The sequence below is a fragment of the Dasypus novemcinctus genome, chromosome 7, assembly GCF_030445035.2.
Source record: "Dasypus novemcinctus isolate mDasNov1 chromosome 7, mDasNov1.1.hap2, whole genome shotgun sequence".
Taxonomy (NCBI): domain Eukaryota; kingdom Metazoa; phylum Chordata; class Mammalia; order Cingulata; family Dasypodidae; genus Dasypus; species Dasypus novemcinctus.
In genome coordinates, this window is record NC_080679.1 from 25,903,899 (window position 1) to 25,925,344 (window position 21,446).

General features: G+C 54.4%; 2 protein-coding genes across 3 annotated transcripts in view; one reads left to right on the forward strand and one right to left on the reverse strand.

Annotated features, from left to right (window-relative positions):
- Positions 1-21,446, reverse strand: part of PNKD (PNKD metallo-beta-lactamase domain containing) — a 67,239-nt gene that overhangs the window by 44,598 nt on the left and 1,195 nt on the right. The window lies entirely within an intron of this gene.
- TMBIM1 (transmembrane BAX inhibitor motif containing 1) lies at positions 3,211-19,488 on the forward strand. 2 transcript variants are annotated; one of them, XM_004469584.5, is made up of 12 exons: positions 3,211-3,350; positions 11,841-12,082; positions 13,307-13,407; positions 14,128-14,192; positions 14,437-14,490; positions 14,963-15,013; positions 15,637-15,676; positions 15,920-15,957; positions 16,109-16,196; positions 16,491-16,586; positions 17,618-17,671; positions 18,035-19,488. In XM_004469584.5, exons 2-12 carry the CDS (start codon positions 11,881-11,883, stop codon positions 18,179-18,181), a joined length of 936 nt encoding a protein of 311 aa, XP_004469641.1. In that variant the 5' UTR covers positions 3,211-3,350; positions 11,841-11,880; the 3' UTR covers positions 18,182-19,488. The 2 variants fall into 2 exon arrangements, with proteins under 2 accessions (XP_004469641.1, XP_012384906.1); XM_012529452.4 differs by lacking the exon at positions 3,211-3,350 and adding an exon at positions 7,340-7,426.

The following is a 21,446-nucleotide window of genomic DNA, read 5'->3' on the forward strand; positions in this document are numbered from 1 at the left end:
CTGTAGGCCAGTACTTGTCTCACTGAATTGTATGAACGCAACTATCTCGACTTTTATTGGTCTCCCTTAGGTTGTGTTACTTGAGGGCAGGGGCTGTGTCCTTCGGCTTTGTCATCTCCACAAGGATAAATTTCTGTCCGGTTGGAAAACATTAGTTACTTAATCATATACTAAGGACCTTATAACTAAAGGCCCTTATCTCCTCTGTTCAGGGATAAAAAGGGGTAAAGGGAAGGAGGCAATCATTCATTGAAGGTCTGTTTTGTGCCAAGTGCCTTAGCTCTGGGCTAGGAGTATCATTTCAATTCCCTGATCAGAAAATGGGCTCAGCTGGCTGGAAAAATGAGTCTCCTTGGAGACCATTCTGGCAGGTCTAGAAAGTAGAGCGTGCTTTCTGGAGAAGGGACTCAAGAATAGACAGCAAGAAGGGATGTCTGGAACCAGGCGCAATCCTACTGGTTTTTACAATCCACCCAGGGCTCGATTCTGCAAGCAAGGGGGAGACAGAATTGAGCAGAGCTGTACTTTCTGCAGCAAGCTTACACTTTAGGAGGAACTTTCAATGAGGTCCGTGGCCCCAAGGAACTGAATTTACATTTGGAGGATTGAGTTGTTGGAAAAGTTAGCCTGCCATAATGTTTACCAGTTCCCCGCTAAGTAACTCATTTAAATTATGTCATCTATATGGTGGTGGTGGGGGGGGGCAATTAAAAAAGAAACACTATTATAATTGACCTGAAATATACAGTCTAAGTGAAAATTTAGCTTACTGTGCTTATAGTAAGCATGCAGCTTTCACTTATGCATACTATGCAAGTTAGCTTCCAGATTAGTAAGTCCCTGGGCCCCTCCTTCCTAAGTCTTGTTCCACGAAAAACCGAAACTGGCCACCAGAGATAATGTAAACTAAAGTGCCTAGTGATGGGTTTGGCTTTCTGGAGGCGCTCAGGTTGTCTTCCTTGTCTAGCTGTGTTAACTTCTAGCTGGTGTTACCAAGCCAACCTTGCCCATTCAAAAAGGAAAAGTGTCAACAAGCTATGAAAGCCCAGTAGCGGGCTGCCCATCTGTAGCTATAAACACAAGATAAGTACCTCAAACAAATCTGCTTGTCTTCAGCAGTCTGTGCATAATGGAAAGAAAATGGACTTTGGAATCACACCATCCAGGGCAAACACTGGTGATATTTCAAAACCTTCTCCAACCATTTTCTCATTGTATAATGTAACTACTAATGCTTCTTCCACCGGTGACCCTGAGGGTTGAGATGCGGGGTGCAAAGCCCCACCTACGCATGTGACGACAGTGCCACTCTAGACCGTGGACTCCAACACCTGCCTTCCTGGGTAAAGTCATTTCAAACAGGGGATGTCCTAGTCCCTTCCCAAGGACAGAAGGAGTCTAAGTTCCAGTTCTCCTTTTGTTTGAAGTTTTAAACCTGAGAAGTGTACTGGCTTAAAAGCTTGGAATCGGCAAAGATGCTCATCACGGATTTATTTATAATAATGAAAACTGGGAACAATGTAAATGTTCCCCCAGTAAGAAATTGATTTAATAAATCAATATATATATATAAGAAGATCAGTAAGCAAACTTATCATACAATATGACATTATGTTGAGCACAGCAAGCCAGACACAAAAGGACAAATACTGTATGATTGCATTACTAGGAACCAAATATATTGTGTAACATAATACATGATTTTTAAAAAATATGTATCCAGTACATCTAATTGAGAAATGTATGTTTTTCTTCAACTGTGTTTTCTTATTTTTAAATTATTGTTTATAATTTCAATTATTAAGTGTACAAAATACCAAAAAGAAAAACAAATAAAGAAGTGAAAATCAATGTACAAAATAAGTTAAAAAAATAAAGCAGGGAAGCAGATTTGGCCCAAAGGATAGGGCGTCCGCCTACCACATGGAAGGTCCAAGGTTCAAACCCAGGGCCTCCTGACCAGTGTGATGAGCTGGCCCATGCGCAGTGCTGATGCGCACAAGGAGTGCCCTGCCACGCAAGGGTGTCCCCCCACATAGGGGAGCCCCATGCACAAGGAGTGTGCCCAGTAAGGAGAGCCGCCCAGCGCGAAAAAAAATGCAGCCTGCCCAGGAGTGGTGCTGCACACACCGAGAGCTGATGCAACAAGGGGATGCAACAAAAAGAGACACATAGTCCAGTGCCACTGACAAGAATACAAGTGGACACAGAAGAACACACAGCGAATGGACACAGAGAGCCAACAACTCTGGGGGGGGGGGGGTGAGGAAGGGGAGAGAAATAAATAAAAATAAATCTTAAAAAAATAAATAAATAAAGCAAGTAGAAATAAATAAATCAGAGCATAGTTATGCAGCATTAAAATTATGCTTTGGAAGAATATTTAGTGACAAAAACGATCATGATGAAATGTTATGTTAAAAAAAAGAGCAGTAACAAACGTACCGCACCAGTGCAAGGTATTAATAATAGGGCGGTATAAGGGACCCGTATATATATAGGAAGATCGGGGGAAACGGACTTTGGCCCAGTGGTTAGGGCGTCCGTCTACCACATGGGAGGTCCGTGGTTCAAGCCGTGGGCCTCCTTGACCCGTGTGGAGCTGGCCCATGCGCAGTGCTGATGCGCGCAAGGAGTGCCCTGCCACACAGGGGTGTCCCCCGCGTAGGGGAGCCCCACGCGCAAGGAGTGCACCCATAAGGAGAGCTGCCCAGCGTGAAGGAGGGAGCAGCCTGTTGAGGAATGGTGCCGCCCACACTTCCCGTGCCGCTGACGACAACAGAAGCGGACAAAGAAACAAGACACAGCAAAAAGACACAGAAAACAGACAACCGGGGGAGGGGAGGGGAATTAAATAAATAAAAATAAATCTTTAAAAAAAAAAAAAAAAGATCGGTAAGCAAACATCATACAACATGACTCCACTCCAGTAAACAAGTGAAGTAAATAGCCCAAGAAGCTCCCTAACCGAGCGCTTCCCGCTGGGAGTTCGGAGAAGTGGAAAGGAGTTATTCTCTTCCTTGCATTTTGTATTTCCTCAATTTCCATCAGTGATCACGTATTGACTTTAAAATCCGAAAATAACCACAAGGCTATTAGTAAATCGCCGTCTGGGCCACCGGCGGCGCGCGCGGACCCGGAACGCCGGCGGGACGGGGCGGACCCCGGGCGCCGGCCAGGCCGCTCCAGCGCCCCCTAGCGGCGCCCTGAGACTCCGCCCCACGGCGGCTCCCCCCGCGCGAGCAGCGCGTGAAGGCGGGCGCAGAGCCCCGGCCCAGCCCAGCCCCGCCAGGCACGAGCAGGACTCGCAACACCCCGAGCATTGGAACGCGCGATCGGGAGCGGCCCAGGCAAGTCAGGGAGCGCGGCCGGCGGGGGCTGGGGACTGCGGGCCGGCAGGGACTGGGAGAGGACTGGGCTGCGCCGGGCCGGAGCCCCAAACTTTCTTGGAGTGCGCGGGGGGGGGCCGGGCCCGCTGGGTGAGCTAGCACTGGGCAGCCTTTTGCCCTGACCGTTGGAGTTTCGCTTTCCTTAGCGCCTGTTTAGCTTAAAAGCCGGGCAGTGTGTTGTGGGTGTCTGTCCCAGGGTGTGTCCATATGCCAACCCCAGAGTGGCCCATTGTGTGTGTGGTGAGGGGTCTCCCGGTACTTCCTTGGTGGGAAGACAGCCCAGGGACTGGCCCCGACCTCGTGGAGCCCCTGTGTGCCCTGTGCCAGCCTTGGCGTAGACAGGTAAACTAGAGAAAAGGAGAGAGGGAGAGAGAAATGGAGAGAGAGAGAGAGAGAGCGAGAAGGCGAGTGTGTGTGTGGGCGTACAGGCCAGTGGCTCTGCCCTGGAAAGCCAGAGGGCAGCCCAAGTCCCCGGGTGTGGGGAAGTGGCCATGACTTGGCCCTCAGTGGGCTCTGCTTCCAGCCCTTGCCCGGCGGCTGAGTTCAGAAAGCTCTAGGGAAGTACCATCCTCCTCATGGCCTCTTTGGGTCAGAGTCAAAACAAAAGAGGGAAATGGGAAAAGTGAAAACAAGTGGAGGCAGCGGGAAGTAGCCAGGGAAGATTGGGAAGGGAGGTAGAGGAAGACTGCTGGGAGCCTTGGCCCTGGTCTCTGATAGTTCTTGTTCTCTGGGGTCTCTAGCCCTTCCTCTCCGCTGTGGCCGCTGCATGCTACCCAGACGGCTGGGGCTCTACCTGAGGATTCCGGACACCACATAAATGGGGGTAGGCCTGAGAACCAGGGTCAGAGCCAGATGCCAGGGAAGGTCCCTCAGGTGTCTATTTCTCTGGGGCTCTGAAATATTCATCTCATTGGTGAGCTTTGGTTTCAAAGCTGGTGCCTTTGGCCTGGCCAGTGGTGGCAGGGGAGCGCCTTTGGCCTGGCCAGTGGTGGCAGGGGAGCCAGGTGCTTCTTTGGAGCTGCTTTGTCTGGGGCAGCTCTCTTCACCTGCCTGCTCTCCCTGTCCCCATCATGAGGACCCAAACAGAAAGCTAGATTATAGCTTGGAAAGAAGAGGTGGTGGTTACGGGGTCCAGGGCCCTGACTTCCTCTGTCTTCTTGTGCCATGACTTCGGGGTCTCACTTGTAAACAGGGCCACGCCAGAGAAGTAATGATGGGTTATACTGCGAGTGTTGGGAGAGCCTGACGTCATGAGCTGGGTTAATAGCCACCTCCTTTCAGCCTCCTCCCCTGGGAATGGAGACCTCAGCCAGAAGTAGTCTGCCTCAGAGCTCCCTACATCCCCCCAACTTCTCATCCTGGGCCCTTAATTAAGAGCAGAAGTCCCTGCCCGGGAGCCGCAGAGAAGGGGCAGACATATTGGTTGTCTTCAGAGGGCAGAGCTGGGAGGGCCAGCGAGTGGAAGCTCATGTAGCTCACTGGGAAGAGGTCTGCTAACAACATGGCTAACCACAGAGCGGGCTTTCGGGGAGGATTCTGTTGGGAACACTGTAGAGGGAATGACCTCGACAGGATCTTTCAACCCTCGGATTCGGGGATTCTGAGCCTAGTTTTGAAGTGGAAATGATAGCCAGAAGTTCCCAGGCCACGGTGCCCCAGCACCCACAGGGTACTCAACACATTGGTCAGAGAGGAAGGTAACGAGAGTCTTCCCTCCTGTGTATGATTTGAACCTTTCCCCTCATGTAGTGGGGATGTTAGGGATGCCCGTTGCCGAGTTCTGTGCTAGTTAGAGATGTCCCCCAGCCCTTGGGGGTAAATCCCACCCTGGAGGTTATCAGAGCAGCTTGTCTGGGCCTGTGAGTGTGTGTATGTGGATGGCGGGTGGGGGACCCAAAGGATCCTGGCACCAAGCTGACCCCTGAGAGTGAGGCGGCATGCCTGGCACTTAACGTGACTGCCCTGAGGGGCAGGGTGTAAGGACAGGGCTTCTAAGACAGGAAGAGTTACTTAGGTTGTAAATCATTCTCCAGGTTGGGTCTGTCTTTAAAACAAAGGTCCCCTGATCTATGTCCCACTGGATATTAATAGGTGTGCCTTGATCAAAGTGTTTCAGGCTTAAGGAAGTTTGAAGGAATTCTGGGTTAAAGTTAAACTGGTTTCCTTCCTGCAGGACTTTTCAGAGGCTTGATATGTCATTTGTTGTGCCTTGTGAGTTTCTCAGGAGGGCATAGGGATGGCAAGGTTGTTCCTCACACTTAATTCTTTTCAGAGCGCATCCATTAGCATCTCTTGGGGCAGTGTTCCTCAGAACACAGTTTGGGAAATGCCTGGATGGATGATTCTAGCTCTCTGCTCCAGTTCTGGGGAAACTAGCCTCTCGCCTGCTCCTGAGGGCTGCTTTAGCATTTGGTCCCAGATGGGAAAAAAGAGCAAGTGAGGTCATTTGCTGGATTCCCATAGCTGGTTAAAGGTAGAGTTAGAACTTGAACTCGGCCCTTTTGACTTCCTGCCTCATATTCCTTCCTACAATGTCGGTCTCTGCAGCTGTGGGTTAAATGAGCACCCTTCTGGTCTTAAGGTCCAGAAGGGATGATGGTGGTGGTTTGGGAGGGGAGGGAGTTATGGCCACCTCCATTGCCAGAATGTGCCATGTGCTTCTGCTTCTGCCAACTTCCCCAGCCCAGTTTCACACCAGTAGTGGCCCCAGCTTTAGGAAGCATGTCATTGTGCCCTGCAACCTGCTGCCTCATCAGGCTGCTCACTCAGAAGTAGGCTGTCAGAGTTGAAATGGATGACTTTGATCTTTTGGTTCAGGGTGCTCATTTTACAGATGAGAAAACCCAAGTCCAGAGATGTGAAGTGACCTACCCTGACTGGTATAGTGGCACTAGTACCGCAGCCAGGATGAGAGGCTGGTCCCTGTCCCCTAACCTGGACTCTGGCATAGGATCTACTTCCACTAGGAAAAAGGAGTTGGTATCAACTACAGACTTGCTCAGCCTCTTTCAGACCTTCCCCAGGTCTGGCCTATTCACACCGTTGACTAGTGGGGGTGCCTCAGGGGCTTTTGGTCCAGCCAGTTGTAAAAAGAAAGTATATGGACTTTAAAACCAGACATCAGATCTGGGTTTGCATCCAATCTCTGCTCTTTGCCTGCTGGGACACCTTGGATCTCTTTTACTCTGAATTTCTCATCTGCTGACCTATACCGCCTAGGGCTGGTGGGCACCTGGTCATAAGTACCCAGTAAATATGGGTTTTCTTCCTTCCCTGCCCATTGGCAGCCTTGGAAGGGCTGGTCTCCCTTCTCTTTGGCCTCTTTCCCCTCCTAACCCTGAAGTTCAACTAAAAAGACAGGAGAGGATGGCACTCTAAGAGGGAGGTGGATAGGGCGGTTCAGAAGTTGCTTCCTCTTTCTTTATCGAGCCGCCCCGGCCGGTTCTGACACTTGACTGCCTGCCTGCTCCCACAATTCTGCCCCAGAGACCAGGGACGCGGGGTCGCCCTGGGACCTTCTATGCTCTTCAGAGGGGCCTCCCCTTCCTCGGAGATTGGAGACACCCTCTCAGCCTTCCTGGAGCTGGAGATGGACTGGAAGGGATAGCTACGGGCTGGGAAGGAAAGAGATGGCAATCTTCTCTCCTGAACGGGATGGACAGAGGCCTGGGGTAATGGGCGACTTATTCTGGCTCCTCCTCAGGGGTGTGTGTGCTTGGGTCAGTTACACTGAGTGCTCAGATGGTGGGCGGACCTGGGAAAGGAAGTTCGAAACCCATGACCACAGTCATGGGCTGGGGCAGGAACTTGCTCAGCCTTGGGGTTTCCTTGTCTGTCAAGTGACCACGTGACTTCTGAAGACCATTCCAGTCCCGGCACTTCAGCTTTTAGGTTTCCTCAGCACTTTCCTCTCAGCCCCAGTGGTCAGAATGACACCGGATGTTAGTTAGTGTCTGCCCCCTTGGTCCCTGTGTGCACCAGGCCAGTGACTTGCCCAGATGCTCCATGGTGTATCGTTTTGCTCCTGCGTACTGGAGGTAAAGTGTTTTCTTGTGGGGGGAGGGGAATAGGAGAGTTGGGGAAGCTGGGATTGAGTAAAGGAAAAGGAAGGAAAGGAGACTGTCATAAGAGACCTGGCTGGTGGGCCAGGGGCTGTGCTCCCGCGCCTGCTGGGTGGGGTTTCCTGAGATGCACACTCTGAGCTATTCTTTCCATTCTGGCTCTGGGCATCCGTTCCTGGCAGGGAGGAGGGCAAACTGCCTGGACCAGTCAGCTGCTCCTTTCCGTCCCTCCCTCCAACACACACACCCTCTTGCTGTAACCCCAGTAGCTCAGGCCACTTCTCTTCAGATTCCAGAGCCTTAACCCTTATGTTGCCTGAGTAGAGGCTGAGCCTGGCCCAGACACCCGCTGAGATGGCTCCAGGGGAAGAAGATGCTGCCCCAACTCCACAGCGAACACTTGGGCAATCAACAGGTCTTACTGTTGGAGCCCACCCACTTCTGCTGGCTGGGTCTGGGGGCTCTGCAGGAGAAAGGAGAGGCCCTGCCTCCTTCCTGGCGGGGGGTTAGGGGCCTTGAGAGTGCAGGAGGAGAACACTTAGATCTGGTGGGCGGCAAGGGTGGGGCAGAGTCTGAATGCCTTGATGAAAGGCTTTGTGAGGAAGAATGTTCTCTTGCTCCCCATCACCGGGGTTTCTTCAAGCAGACGCTGACTGCCTACTGTATTTTAGGAAAATTCAGGTTTCTAGTTGGGAACCTTAGCAGTCCTTTTTAGCCCCTGGAGACTGTGAGCTCTTCCAGTACCTACCAGCAGGATCCAGAGGACCTGATTTCTAGCCTTTGGGCCTCATCTTTGCCCTCTGCCTCTGGATCTTTTTCCTCCTCTCTTCTCCCCTCCACTCTTCCCTGGTCCCCACATTCAGTCACAGTTAGGCAAGTAAACGCTGACCACTTCCCCTCTCCCTCCTCCCCAGGCAGAAGCTAGCCTACGCATCCCTAGCCAGGGCCTTGGGGATGTGGAAGTGGCCAGGGCCCTCACGTAGGGTGGGCAGGAGCCAGGGAGCTGGCTCAGGAGGTGAGGAGGCCAAACCAACTGTCCTGGGCCCTGGGGCTCCTGCCTGGCCGGCAGGGTTTTCCTTGGCATTGCTCAGGGGTGAGTGCAGCCAAGGTGAGCACCCTGCTGCCTGGCCTGCGCACACGGGGTCCTCTTCTTGCTCCCTGTCCTGTGCTCAGGTCTCCATGTCAGAGAGCTAGGCTCTAGTCCTGGCCCGGGAACCAGCTCTGCGACCTAGGGCAGGGTGCCCGCTCTCCCTGCATGGGGGCTGTCTCGTTAGTAAGGTGAGCGCCTTGGCCGCCTTCGATGATGCCATTCCCTTCTGCTCCTTCACCCGCTGTCCATCCCTAGCCAGCCTCTCATCCTCGTGGTGGTGGATGGGGTTGAGAACTGGGGGATGGTGCAGAGGGCCGAATGGGTAGGTTTTCCCCCAGGTTTCCACTTCCTGTGTGAGTCCCCACTGTCAATCCTGCGGTTGGTCATTAGAGGGTCTTGGATGGGAAGCCAGGGTCGAAGTGATGAGATGTTAGGATGGAGAGAGGGTCCAGGTGAGGGCTGAGGGCAGGGGGATGAAGAGTGTAGGCTTTGGAATCAGTCTTGGAGCTCAAGCCTTGACTTCCTTGCAGGCTAGTTAGGTAACGTTGGGCAAGTCACCTAAGTCCATTTGTAGATGGGGATAAGTCTAACAGTATCACCCCAGCCCACCCCTGCTGGGCTATTGTAAAGATGGAAGGAAACAATAACTAAAAATAGCTGATATTTACTGTTTATTATCGGGGGTCAGGCGCTGGTGAAAGCTTTCCGTGTGCATTTGCCGTTGCTCTCTACAACAGCTCTGTGGAGAGGGCTAGCATGAGTGTTAACCCATTTTCCAGGTGGAGGTAAGGTGGCCAGCGGTGAGGAGGGGCTGGAAGCTGAGGCCCTCAGAGAACTGGACTCTGTCCTGCTCTTCCCAGCAGGCAGGTCTACTGGGGAATTCCTCTGGAACCAGAAGAGTGAAAGGGGAGGGGCAGGGGTGGAGGAAGGAGTCTATGAGTCAGCAGTCCTCTGGGCTGGACCACAACCCTGGCGTCCAGCGGGGCCCATCCAAGCTGACCTTCCTGTCCCTGAGTCACGCTTCAGCCCCTTTGGTCAAGTAGGGACCTGTTTGCCCTGCTTCGCTCAGGGAAGGGAGGGGGGTCAGGACAAGGGCAAAAGGCAGGCCCCACGGAGCTGGTACCTCAGATAATTCCCAGGGTATTAGTCTGTCAGAGCTGGAAATGAGCTCAGAGATCGTCAGGCCCACCCCACCTCATTTTACGGAAGTACAACCTGAAGCCTGAGAAGGTGAAGGGACCCCAGGTACGGTCCTATCACCATTCAGGGGCCCAGCTGGGACCTCCGATCCCTGTTGGTGCCTGCTGGGCCACGTTCAGCCAGGAGCCCGTGTCCCTCACCAGTGGTAGGCGCCACACTGACCTGGGTACAGAGATGATGCAGTGATGACAGAGAGCGTCGCTCCAGAGGCGACCCACCCCACACACCCGTCCTCCAAACAGGATGCTCTCTCCATGGAGTCAAAGGTGGGGAACAGAGGGGCGTAGGCAGAAGGGGCCTCTGGCCCAGCTTCATTTTTTCCTTTTTATTTTTTTTAAATCCCATTATAACTCCTTAGGGTTATTTTCCTATCCTTACATTAGCCCCATTTTCAAAAACTCTCGGCTTCTTATGCTCACAGTACTGAAGCTGTAGTCTTCTGCCCTGTTCTCTCTCACGCCCATATTTCTCCCAGCTCCACTCCTGACTAGCTCAGCTCCTGGCTGGCTGACCCACTTCTGGCATCTTCATTACTACCCCTGGCTTGCCGTCTCTCACCCCTCAGCATCAGGAAGGTCTTTCTTGTTTCTGACTCAAACATTCCTGCCCTGGTTCTGGCCTGTTGACTCTGGGTGGTGGGGACCAGCTTTCCTCAGAATAGCCCGTTTAGAGACCTGGCCTGACATGGGATCCCGTCTCCCCGCCCCCACCTGGGCCTTCCCTCTCCAGTTATTCCAGGTGCCCTAACAGAGAAGAGATAAGACAAGCCTTTGTCTGATCACTGAGCCACACAGAACTCTCAGGGTGCCCTAGAAAGAGAAGCTGGTTCTTTTCCTTTCAGCAGAGGCTCTGAGATGTCTGCTGCCCTGGATCTGGGGGTACTTCCTCCCTGAGGGGTGCTAAAGGTCTGCTCTTTGGGAGATGCCTGGGGGAGAAGGTAGAGGCCTGTTAAGGGCCCAGCCTCTGTCAGGGCTAGTCCCTACAGAGGCCTTCCAGGCACAGCCTTCTTGGCTCTTCCCAGCCCCCCCTCTGCCACCTCAAAGGGAAGCATGAGGCAGGGGACACTAATTTGTCAGAATGGCATAGAGAACCCAGCAGAGCATAAAGCGCACGGCCCTGGGCCCCTGAAGACCTCAATTCTGGTTATACCATTCACCTGCTAGCTCTGGGCCCCATTCCCTCATCTGAAAGGAGTGTTCAGGGCTATACAACTTTGAGGGCCCTTCTAACTGTGTCTGGGGTTCCCCTGGCTTTCTCAGCCCTTGGCTGGCTGTGGGGATCTTCCAGCTGCAGAGAAGGCACTGATTTGATCATGTGGCATGACTCCTCGGCTCTCTCTCCTTCCCATGAGCCACTGCCCCTGGGGACTGCCCCTGGGGGGAGCAAGGCAGGATTCAAAGTGTGTGTCTCCCCACCCTAGGGGGCTTCAGGGCCCTGCACTCACTGTCCACTCACTGGCAAGGGAGCAGTGGCAGATAACACTGCCACACACCTGATGCGTCACGGCTGTTATTTGAAAGAACCAGAAAGTCCTGTCTCAGGTCTGCCCTTTCGCACAGCCACCCAGCCCCCGGTAGTCAGCGCTGCACACCGGCTCAGGGCTCTCTGGCCTCCCCTGACTCAGCGGCTCTGCTCCCCGGGTCACAGGCCAGGCCCTGCACTGGGGCTGCCTTGTATTCCTCCTCTGGCTCTCCACTCCGGGCGAGGCCCCACCCCAGCGCTGGCTTTCAGGCCCGTGCTGCTGCCAGCTGCCAGCTGCCGTGGGGGCTGGGCTGACCCCGTCAGTGGGCCCAGCTGACCCTGTGACTCACCGGGAGGCCAGCCTGGGTCCCTCCGGCTTCTTCCCTGGCTCTGCCGTCAAGCCACCAATGCTGGAGAGGAGGGGGGTTCCCAGGCTCTCCCTGGTTTCTGGTCCCTCACACCAGTGATGCTCAGCAGCTCCGCTGGGCTCCTGGCCTAAATCCCTCCTCCTGCTGCCTGAAGCTGTGGTCAACTGAGGAGGAAAAGGTGGCGTGAAGGTGGGGAGGGGGCAGGCTGCCATGTGGGGATGGGAGAACGACAGGCTGTGACCTTCTGACGGCTCCTTTATCTCTGTTTCAGGTCCCAGCAGCTGGGGTCTCCCCTCAGCCCTTGAGTGGCCATGTCCAGCCCCAGCGCGCCCCCTCCGTATGAGGACCGCAACCCCCTCTACCCTGGCCCCCCACCTGCTGGGGGCTATGGGCAGCCGTCTGTCCCCCGGGGTGGGTACCCCGCCTACCCCTCCTACCCACAACCTGGCTACGGACACCCTGCTGGCTACCCACAACCCATGCCCCCCATCCACCCGATGCCCATGAACTACGGTGAGTCCCTGGAGGGCAGGTGGAGGGTGGGGGGAGGAGGCAGCACTTGAGCAGATGAGGCACCGTCCTTCCATCCCTTTTCTCTTCAACTTCCCGTTTAATCCTTTTTCTCACCTTCTCTGTTTAGATCTCCCCGTTACCGTCACCTCCCCACCCTTTCCCTTGGCACCTAGCTCCCCGAGCTCCCCTACAAGCCCTTTTATTCAGTGGGGAGTTTGAGTCCATGAGCCATGAACTAGAACAGACATCTCCAGATGAGAAGTTGCTGGGTGAAGGCGTCACTTCAGAGCAGGCAGTTACCTTAGACCATTTCCTTGTTTCCCAAGGCAGCTGCCACCCCACCCAGACGCCATGTCTGCCTTAGGAACTGCCTTTGGGGCCCAAAGTATGATTTTATTTTATTTTTTTCTTATCCGTGGTGTGACAATCCTCATCCCTTAAAGTAAAATCTGATTTTTTGCAAACATTCCAAAGTCACTTGGATCCAAGTTGGATAAACACCATGGCAGGTAAATCACCTGGTTGGAAACGGAATGAGACTAGAATGCAGTGAGGCGGTCTGCCTGTGGCTTATTCATGGATTTTGAAAGCAGTTCCCAAGGAGACATGCAAGCAGTGTTTTGAGGCCCTGCAGCATCTCTGGAATGCTGGAGCAAGTGGATGGCCAGCTCTTATCTGGATCGACGTGTTCCAGCGCAAACACGAGCGCCTTGGTCCCGTTCCACAATCAGATGGCATCCTGCACATGCAGACACTCGCCCTATCTGTTTTTGCTGAGACCTGACTGTTTGCTCCACCCCAATGAGCATGATGTATCGTCAGAGCTTTGCCCTGCCCCCCACCCTCTATCCCTGAACCCCCTGCTCTGTCTCAGCCAGTTCCTATCCATCTGTGGGCACCCGGCTTATCAGGAAGGACTCTGGCCAGGGCTCCAGGCCCTGCTCCTGCGGGGCCCGTGTGTCTCTGTACCCCTTTCAGCACTCAGGGGCACACAGGGGCCCTCAGTCGGTGCATGCTGATGGAACGGCCCCTGCCCCTGCCCGCTCCTGACAGGGTCGCTCAGCTCCCCGAGAGGGCCCCTGCCCGGGAGAGGAGTTCCCGCGTTACAACACCTGCCTTTTGGCTGGAGACGCCCGGGACTTTGATGGGGCCAGTGTGGGGAGGCTCTGGGATTGGGGCCACATGTCCCAGGCCCCCTGTTGGTCACGTGTGATCTGTCCCCAGGCCCAGGTGAGGGCTATGGCGGGGAGGAAAGAGCTGTGAGTGACAACTTTGGGCCTGGCGAGTGGGACGACAGGAAAGTCCGACATAACTTCATCCGAAAGGTGAGTAGGACTGGGAGGCAAGTGTCCCTGGGCCCCTGAGAATGAAGGGACTGGGCACTCACCCCCAGGTGCCTCCCTGACCTAGCTCCAAGCCCTCCAGGCCCTTTCCGGTCCCAGCTCCCCTCACCCTGGTGCTCCCCTCTTCCTGCTCCTCTCTTCCTCAGCTTGTTTTGAAAGGGCAGATTCAGCCTGGAAAAATCTCCTAGGTGGGCTTTGCTAAACTGTCCTTTCTTCCTCAAATATCTGTCCTGTTAAACTGGAAGCAACTGGAGGCCAGAAATGATCCTACTCATTTGTAACCCACCCTGCCCATCCCATGTCTCCTCAGCACTCTGCCTCAGGATAGATAAACAACAGACAGATGGGTGTATAACACATGTCAGACGGAACTGCTGCAAGTGTGGAGGCCATGGCTGGTGGTGCGGTGGCAGTGAGGCAGAAGGAAACTGAGGGGGGCGTAGGACAGGAAGGGGACAGGTTAAGGAGCGGCTTGCGGTGGGGAGAGGAAGTGTTCCACTCCGAAGGTGCATAGTGCCTGAACTGGACTTCTCACTGGGGGTTTGCCTCTAGGCCAGGCTGCAGCCGGGGAGGGGCTCTTGGGTGGGAAGAAAGAGTACCTCCCCAACCCGCACTACCACTAAAGACAGGGAAGGGGCAGGGGTACACTGGGGTCTCAGGGCTGTGGGGTGGTGACCCTGCCGCCCCTGGGGTCTGTTTCAGGTTTACACCATCATCTCCATCCAGCTGCTCATCACGGTGGCCATCATCGCCATCTTCACCTTTGTGTGAGTCTCCCGGCCTCTCGGCCCCACGCGGACTGGCGCTGGGCTCCTGGGCCCAGGGCTCTGGGTCACCTGCCAGGAGAGTGGGCTGGGGCGGGCCCTGATCCTCAGAGAGGGGCTGGAGGTGGAGTTTGGATGCAGGCACTTAGAAAGACACCGGGTGTGAGGCTGCCTGCTGGGACTTGGCTGGGAGGTAACAGGCAGTTTCTCGCGTGTGACTCCTCCCTTGTCCTCCCCTGCTCCACAGGGAACCAGTCAGCACGTTTGTGCAGAGGAACGTGGCAGTTTACTACGCATCCTAGTGAGTGTGCGCCTCTCTGCTCAGGGCTCAAGGAGGGAAGGGACAGTTTCAGTTTCTAGTTCACCAGGTTTCCTCAGGGCACAGATGAAAATGCTTTTTGAGAAAGTGGCCTAGGCCAATTTCCTGTGCTGGGAAGCATGGTTATCTGTGACCAAGCGAGGAGTGACAGAACTTCAGAATATGTGAAAGCAGGGCTGGGGACTGCTGGCAACATGTATGCTGCAAGGTGGCCCCGAGCTCCTGCAGTTTATGCGCCATGGCTTTTCTTACTCTACTTCCAGGCCCCCATCCTGGTTACAGAGGGTCTCAGTTCTCTGCTGGGACTCTCTTGTCCTGGCTTCCCACTGAGTCGCTTCTCCTTAGATGTTTGGGCCTCCAACTTGCAGGTCCGGCAAGTGCTGCCAGGCTGGATGTGTAGGGGCTGGAGGGTGGGTTTGGGCTTTTGGCTACTTCCCTGTTTCTTTCTTCCCAGTGCTGTCTTCCTGGCCACCTACCTGACCCTTGCCTGCTGCCAGGGACCCAGGTGAGTCCCAGAGGCTTAGACTATGAGAAAGTGGCAGCAGGGGGTGGGACAGGGGCCAAATATTTGGAGAAGAGAATCCTTAGAGCAAATGAATGGAGACTTAGGAGAAATGATGATGATGGTGAGGATGGTTGCAACTACTGTCGCAGTGTTTACAAAGTAACACTTTGTATGTGCATGTGCATGTGGGTTTGGCCTGTTTATCCATCCATCCATCCATCCATCCATCCATCCATCTATCCGTCCATCTGTCCATCCGTCCATCCATTCATCCATCCATCCTTCCTCCTTCTTATAGCAAACGGCAAGCTATGTAGGTAGCATTTTAACCACTTAACAAATAGGAGAATCTGAGGCTCAACAGGTTGAGAAACTTTCTCACAGTCACCCAGGTAGTCAGTGTAAGAGCTGCAAATGAATCCAGGCCTTTCTGGCTTCACAGCCCAGACCCATCCCACTGCCCCATGCTGGCCCTGCAGAGAACAGCTGGGCAAGTGCTCAGGGCCCTGTAGCCTCTCCTGCCGAGTTGAGGCTTGATCCTCAGCCAAGCACTTCCTTCTCTACAGGAGCCACTAATGCCTGGCCAGCCCCCAGCCCCCTAATCATGTTTTCTCCCCTTTCAGACGCCGTTTCCCATGGAACATCATCTTGCTGGCTCTCTTTGTAAGTCCAGAAGCGTAGGGCAAGTGCCGTTGGGATGGGGTGGTTTGAGGGAGGGCTGGGCGCAGGGAAGGCATGGGACACCACTGTGGAAGGATGTCCCTGTCTCTTCCGCCTTCCTGCCTGCCCTCAGGGCTCTGTGGCCACCTCTTCCCTGCTTAGTCACATCTATCCCCAACTCTGACAAATGCCCCAGGGACCTGCCTTTTTTCCTCAAGGTTTCACTCTTGTCTCTACCCCTATCAGACTCTTGCCTTGGGCTTCATGACGGGCACCATTTCCAGGTATGTTCAGGGCCACCCGCCCTGCCCCCGGGACTCTGGGGAAGTGTGTTATGGGGCAGTGGGGTGGCCTGTGTGTGTGTGGTGTGGTGGTCCTGAAGTCACTGCTGCCTCGCCTCGAACTCTGAAGGCTCTGAACCCCCACTCCCCACAGTATGTACGGGACCAAAGCTGTCATCATCGCCATGATCATCACTGCCGTGGTGTCCATTTCAGTCACCATCTTCTGCTTTCAGACCAAGGTGAGGGCCTAGGTGGCCCTTCCCTGACCACCCCACGCCTTTTTCCCACAGCCCTTTGGGCTGGGTACTTGAGCGGCCGGGAGGCCTGAGGGATTCCTGCAATGGGAGGGCCGCTCCCTTCTACACCAGGGATTTCTCGTAGAGCTGCGCATCTGCTTCTGCTCAGACAGGCGCCGCTCAACTGCCTCCTGGGCCCCTCCTAGGCTGGGCTGGGGCAGGAGGCAGCGATGGGACTCCCTGGGGGAGGGGGCCTGGCAGTCCTCTGACAGTTGCCTCCTCCTTCCTTCCCGACAGGTGGACTTCACCTCGTGTGCAGGCCTCTTCTGTGTCCTGGGAATTGTGCTGATGGTGACTGGGATTGTCACTGCCATTGTGCTGTCCTTCAAATATGTGAGTGTCCCAGGAGGGCTAGGACTAAGGAACCCAATGTTCAGAGCAGGCCTTTTGTACAGCAGGGTAGAGTAGGCTCCTGCCCGGGCCCCAGCGGCCTCTGGGCAGGCTTTCATCGCCAGAACCTCCTGACTGGCTAGCAAAGGGGCCAACATCCTTTTGGGATAGGATGGTGGTGGGAGATAGGTGGCCCTGGGGGCCAAGGTACCTGAAACCTGTACAACATTGCCGAGTTCCTTTGGGAAGTAGTGGGTTAGATCTGGGCTGACAGCTAACCGAGCCCGAGCCCAAGCCCGAGCCCGAGCCCGAGGCGGCAGCCTGAGAGGAACCCAGAGGATGGAGAAGATGGGCTTGGGGGGTGGGGGAGGAGGGCCTGCAGGGACCACTGTGTCCCACCTCTCCTTATTCCAGTCAGCAGGAGGAGACAGGGAAAGCAGGAGGCTCCTAGGCTGAGCAGAACCACACGGGAGAAGGGTGCCGAGTGAGGGAGGCTATGAACAAGAGGGCTATCTGCCCACTTCACGGCGGGTCAGCCCTGCCCTTCCATGGAAAGGCACCTGTAGGAATGTGGAACTAGGCTACCCCTGCTCCCTGATCCTGACTCTCACTAGGGTGGCGGGAGCGGCCCTCCCAGGTGGCGCTGCAGGAAGGAGTCTGTTGAATGCTGACAGGGGAAAGGTGATGGGGCTCTCACCCAGTGCCAGAATTTGCTCCCCCCGCCCCCCCCGAGAGCTATCACCTGACTACCTTCTTTCTTCTAGAAGTATCGCAGAAGCCTCTGTACCTTCACTAGCTTTATAGATTAGTTTGACTAAGAGATGCTATGATTGATTTTATTTGGCATTGTAGGTTGGCCTGTTTTCTCTTCCAAATATATTACTGTTCTTCACTTCTTCCAGAATCTGGAAAGCAGAAGTAGTCCTTTCATGGAGAGCTAGTTTCCTGGGTCTGATGCCAGAGTCCCAGGGAAGGCTGGGTCCCAAGGGCTTTGCTGAGGTTCCTAACGCCCTCCCCTGTCCCCTCTTCCCCAGGTTTACTGGCTCCACATGCTCTACGCGGCGCTGGGGGCCATTGCTTTCACCTTGGTAAGTCCCTGCACTCCTTGAGGAAGCAGTGTTAAGGAGATGGGGGCAGGAACTGAGGGGATGAGTGTGAATTTAGGCTGCCTGGGAGGCAGGGAGCAGGGCCACAACTGACGTCCCTCTCCCCACGGTGGAGGGGTGTCTTTGCTCACACTGCCTGCTATTTGGACCGAGCTGAGTTATAACCAGTGTGTCTGCCTCCCTCTCTGTGAACCGCGTGAGGGCAGAGGTCACGTCTTAGGCGGTTCATTAATGGGCCCCGAGCACACTGCAGGACACGCAGGTTCCTGGGACAAGGCTGCTGACCAGAAATGAGCGCTGGCCGCCGGGCCCAGGGTGCTCACTCTGGCTCCCCTGTCCCCGCAGTTCCTGGCGTACGACACGCAGCTGGTCCTGGGGAACCGGAAGCACACCATCAGCCCAGAGGACTACATCACTGGCGCCCTGCAGATCTACACTGACATCATCTACATCTTCACCTTTGTGCTGCAGCTGGTGGGCAACCGTGATTAAGGAGCACCCAGCTTTGCCGCCACCCCTCACCCCAAACTCTTCCCTCCCTGGAGGGCTGGGCCCTGTGTCTGGGGTCTGGCCTCAGACCCTTTTTCTGCCCCTCAAGTAATATGCCCAGCTTCCTTTCTGTCCTGGGGACGGGTGGCCTCTCTGGCTGTGGATGTACAGGTACCTGGGCGGAGGGGAAGCGGGGGAGGAGGGCATGGACTGGAGGGGCTGTGGACTAACTCTTGCTCTTGGTGGGCTCAGCAGGGATTAGGCTGCTGCTGTCTTCTCCCCTCTGCCCACTACATGGCACCAAATTCTCCTTAACAGCTGGGGTTGGGTGTGTGTGTATGAAAAGAGGCTATTCTCTACTACAGGAGAATATGTAAAGTGGCTTCAGGGTAATGAGGTCCTCTCTGCCCTCCCCCTGGCACGGGCTTCTAGGCGAGGTAGCTACAGCTTTCTCCTCCCCCAGCCAAGCCAGAAGCTTGTTCCCAGCCTCTTGGACTTCTAGGCCATCTCTCTGTGCTCCTTTTGCCATCTTCGGTGCCTTCCAGCTCAGGAACATAGAAGAGATCTGTGCCCCTGGGTCTCCCTGCTTTAACCCCTTCTGGTTCCAGTGATGTGTATATATTGTTTATCTGGGTGTGGGTGGGAAGACGAGAGTGAGCAAAGTTAAGTGCAGGGGCTAAGAGAGAGCAGCACCCACCCCAGGCCACCGCTTGGCTCGCAGTGTGGTGGAGCGAGCAGGCCTGGGTTCAGCCATCTGATCCCCAGTCACCAAGTTGCTTCTGAGATTTTTGGTAGGGGACAGCTCCTGGTCCTTATGCTTAGGCTGCTCAGAGCAGCAAGTGAGGGGCAAAGATTGGGAGATGGGGTGGCAGGTAGGATGCTAAGTATGGCCAGGAAATGACCAGGATGACTAGACGGGTGGGGGCAGGGACTGTGACTTGGGGTCCCCCACCCCGTCTGAGCCATATCTAAGCCTATCATGACTCCCACATAGACTTCTGAGTTCTTTTTTCTGCTAACCCCAGGAGGGCCCTGAGAGGAAGACCATTTCCTCTCTCAGTTTGTTCTTGCTCGTGCTGGGGGACCTTTAGACTTGAACCCCATCTTCCTAGCAAGCCACCGCTATCTCTAACACCAAGCGCCTCAAGCTGGAGCGGGCAAGGGGACAAGGGTCATTCTGTTGGATGGGGGCGGAACTCAAATCCGCCCAAGGATATAATTAGGACTTCTTGCTTATGTACTTGGTCCTAGATACATCAAATAAAGGGGTACTACCAGAAATGTAATAAAGTTTTACGTTTAGAAGTTCAGACCTTGTGTGGCTCTGTGTGAAGAAAAATGTCAGCTCTGGGAACGTGATCTGGTTCTGCCCAAAGCATACACTTCCTCCAGCCACGTCTTCTAAGATAACTGAATACACGAACCCCCAGCAATTCCTAGTGATGGACACAACAGGCTGGTGGCGGAAGGTGCTACAGCCGGCTGGGGAGAGGGGGTGCTCCCTTCTGCAGTACTCTCAAAGTGGAGGTGTTTATTAACCTCTTCTGGGTGACTGGATCCTTTAAAAAAGCTCATGAGAACTACTAACACTTCCCCACAAAGCTGTATATCTTATCGCAATTTTGCATCTTAAGGAGGTGGTACAAGGACCCCAGATTCAGAACCCCTGCCTTAGAAATCACTTTTACAAAGGAGGAAACTGAGGCCCAGAGTGCTTAAGTCACTTGGACTTGGCCAAGGGTAGTGCTTTTTCTTCCACACCCTGAACGTCCTCTTTGCTTCCCTTTATTATTTGTTTCAAGGCTAAGCATGACCCCACCCTCCTGGCTCACAGCACTGAGGGCTTGGTCCCCAGGGCCTGTGCCTAGGCTTGTTGCACTTAAGTCTCTGTGGTTTCCCCACCATCCAGCCGGGAACACTGAACGCTTCTGTGAGCGGGAGCACACATGAGTAACCAGCCCCACCTCCTGCCCCTCCCTCAAGGGACTCACAACCCAGTCCTGGTTCCTTTCCACTCACACTCAATAACTTTATTTGCCTTGGGGTGTTCTGGGTGTGGGAGGGGCAGAGGCTGGCAACAGCCTGGACTCCACGTGCCCCCTGGTGGAACTCAGTGGCAAGGAACAGAATCACAGCCAAACCCAAGGGACTTCCACAGTCTGGAGCCCACAGTCAAGACAGTCTGGGGGAGGTCTGCAGGGTTCCTCAGGCTTGCACCCCAGACCCAACCTCAGGATATGAGGTATGTGGGGAGGAGGCCCTGAACCTCTGGCTCTCATACTCGCCCGTGTTGGACGCCCGCATGTTCTGCCGAGCCTTCATCTGCTTCAAACGGTCCTTGTCCACTTCCCGCTTGGTGAGGATGAAGAAGAGGATACCACAGGGGAAGCCGATGGCCCTAAGGGTGGGGAGATGTGCAGGGGGTTTGGGGAGGGGCCGAGCCTGACCAGAGGAGTTGGGGGATCTCACGCAATCACATGAATACTGCAATACCTCTTGGCTCTATTCATCCTCTGTGCTGGCTGCCGGAGGGCCCCACTCAAATCAGATCCTGCCGCTGCCCTGCCTAAACGCTATAATGGCTCTCCATCACTTCCTAGCAAGTCCAACTCCTAGGCATGGCATGAAAGGCCCAGAGTGGTCAGGTGTTTCTGTCTACCTCTTCATTCTTATGCATGAACCCAGTACTCCTGTCAAACCCACCGTGCATGATTCTGCAGACAGCTCCTTCCCTCTCCAGGACTTGGCAAAGGTTCCCTCTGCCTGAATTTCACACATCCCACCTCCCCACCCCCCCCAGAAACCCCTCCCAGACTCCCTCCTTAATGTGAGTAATCACTGCCTGGGAGGCACCTTGATGTGGGAGAAAGAGCATGGAGTCACAAGACCCAGTGAGAAGCCCAGCTCCGAGTCTCAGTTCTCTCATCTGTGAAATGGGAATGTAATATTTACCTCAGAGAGACTAACACATTACACTGTAAAGTGCCGGAACACCTTAGGTGCTGAAAAAATGTTAATTTCCCATCCTTTCCCTTTAATATTGATCATTAAATATGTATTAAGGTAAGGGTCAGATCCAAGTAACAATATGCTAAACAAGGTCTAGGTGCCACTATATCACTAATATAATCTCATATGATCTCAATTAACTAACTACTGGCACTTGGGTCTCCCCCCAAGTTCCCTAAAGGGAAGATGAGGCCAGGGACCCAAGTTCAAAGCAGATGGGCTCAACTTACTCCATAGAAAACCCATTATCTCCCCAGTT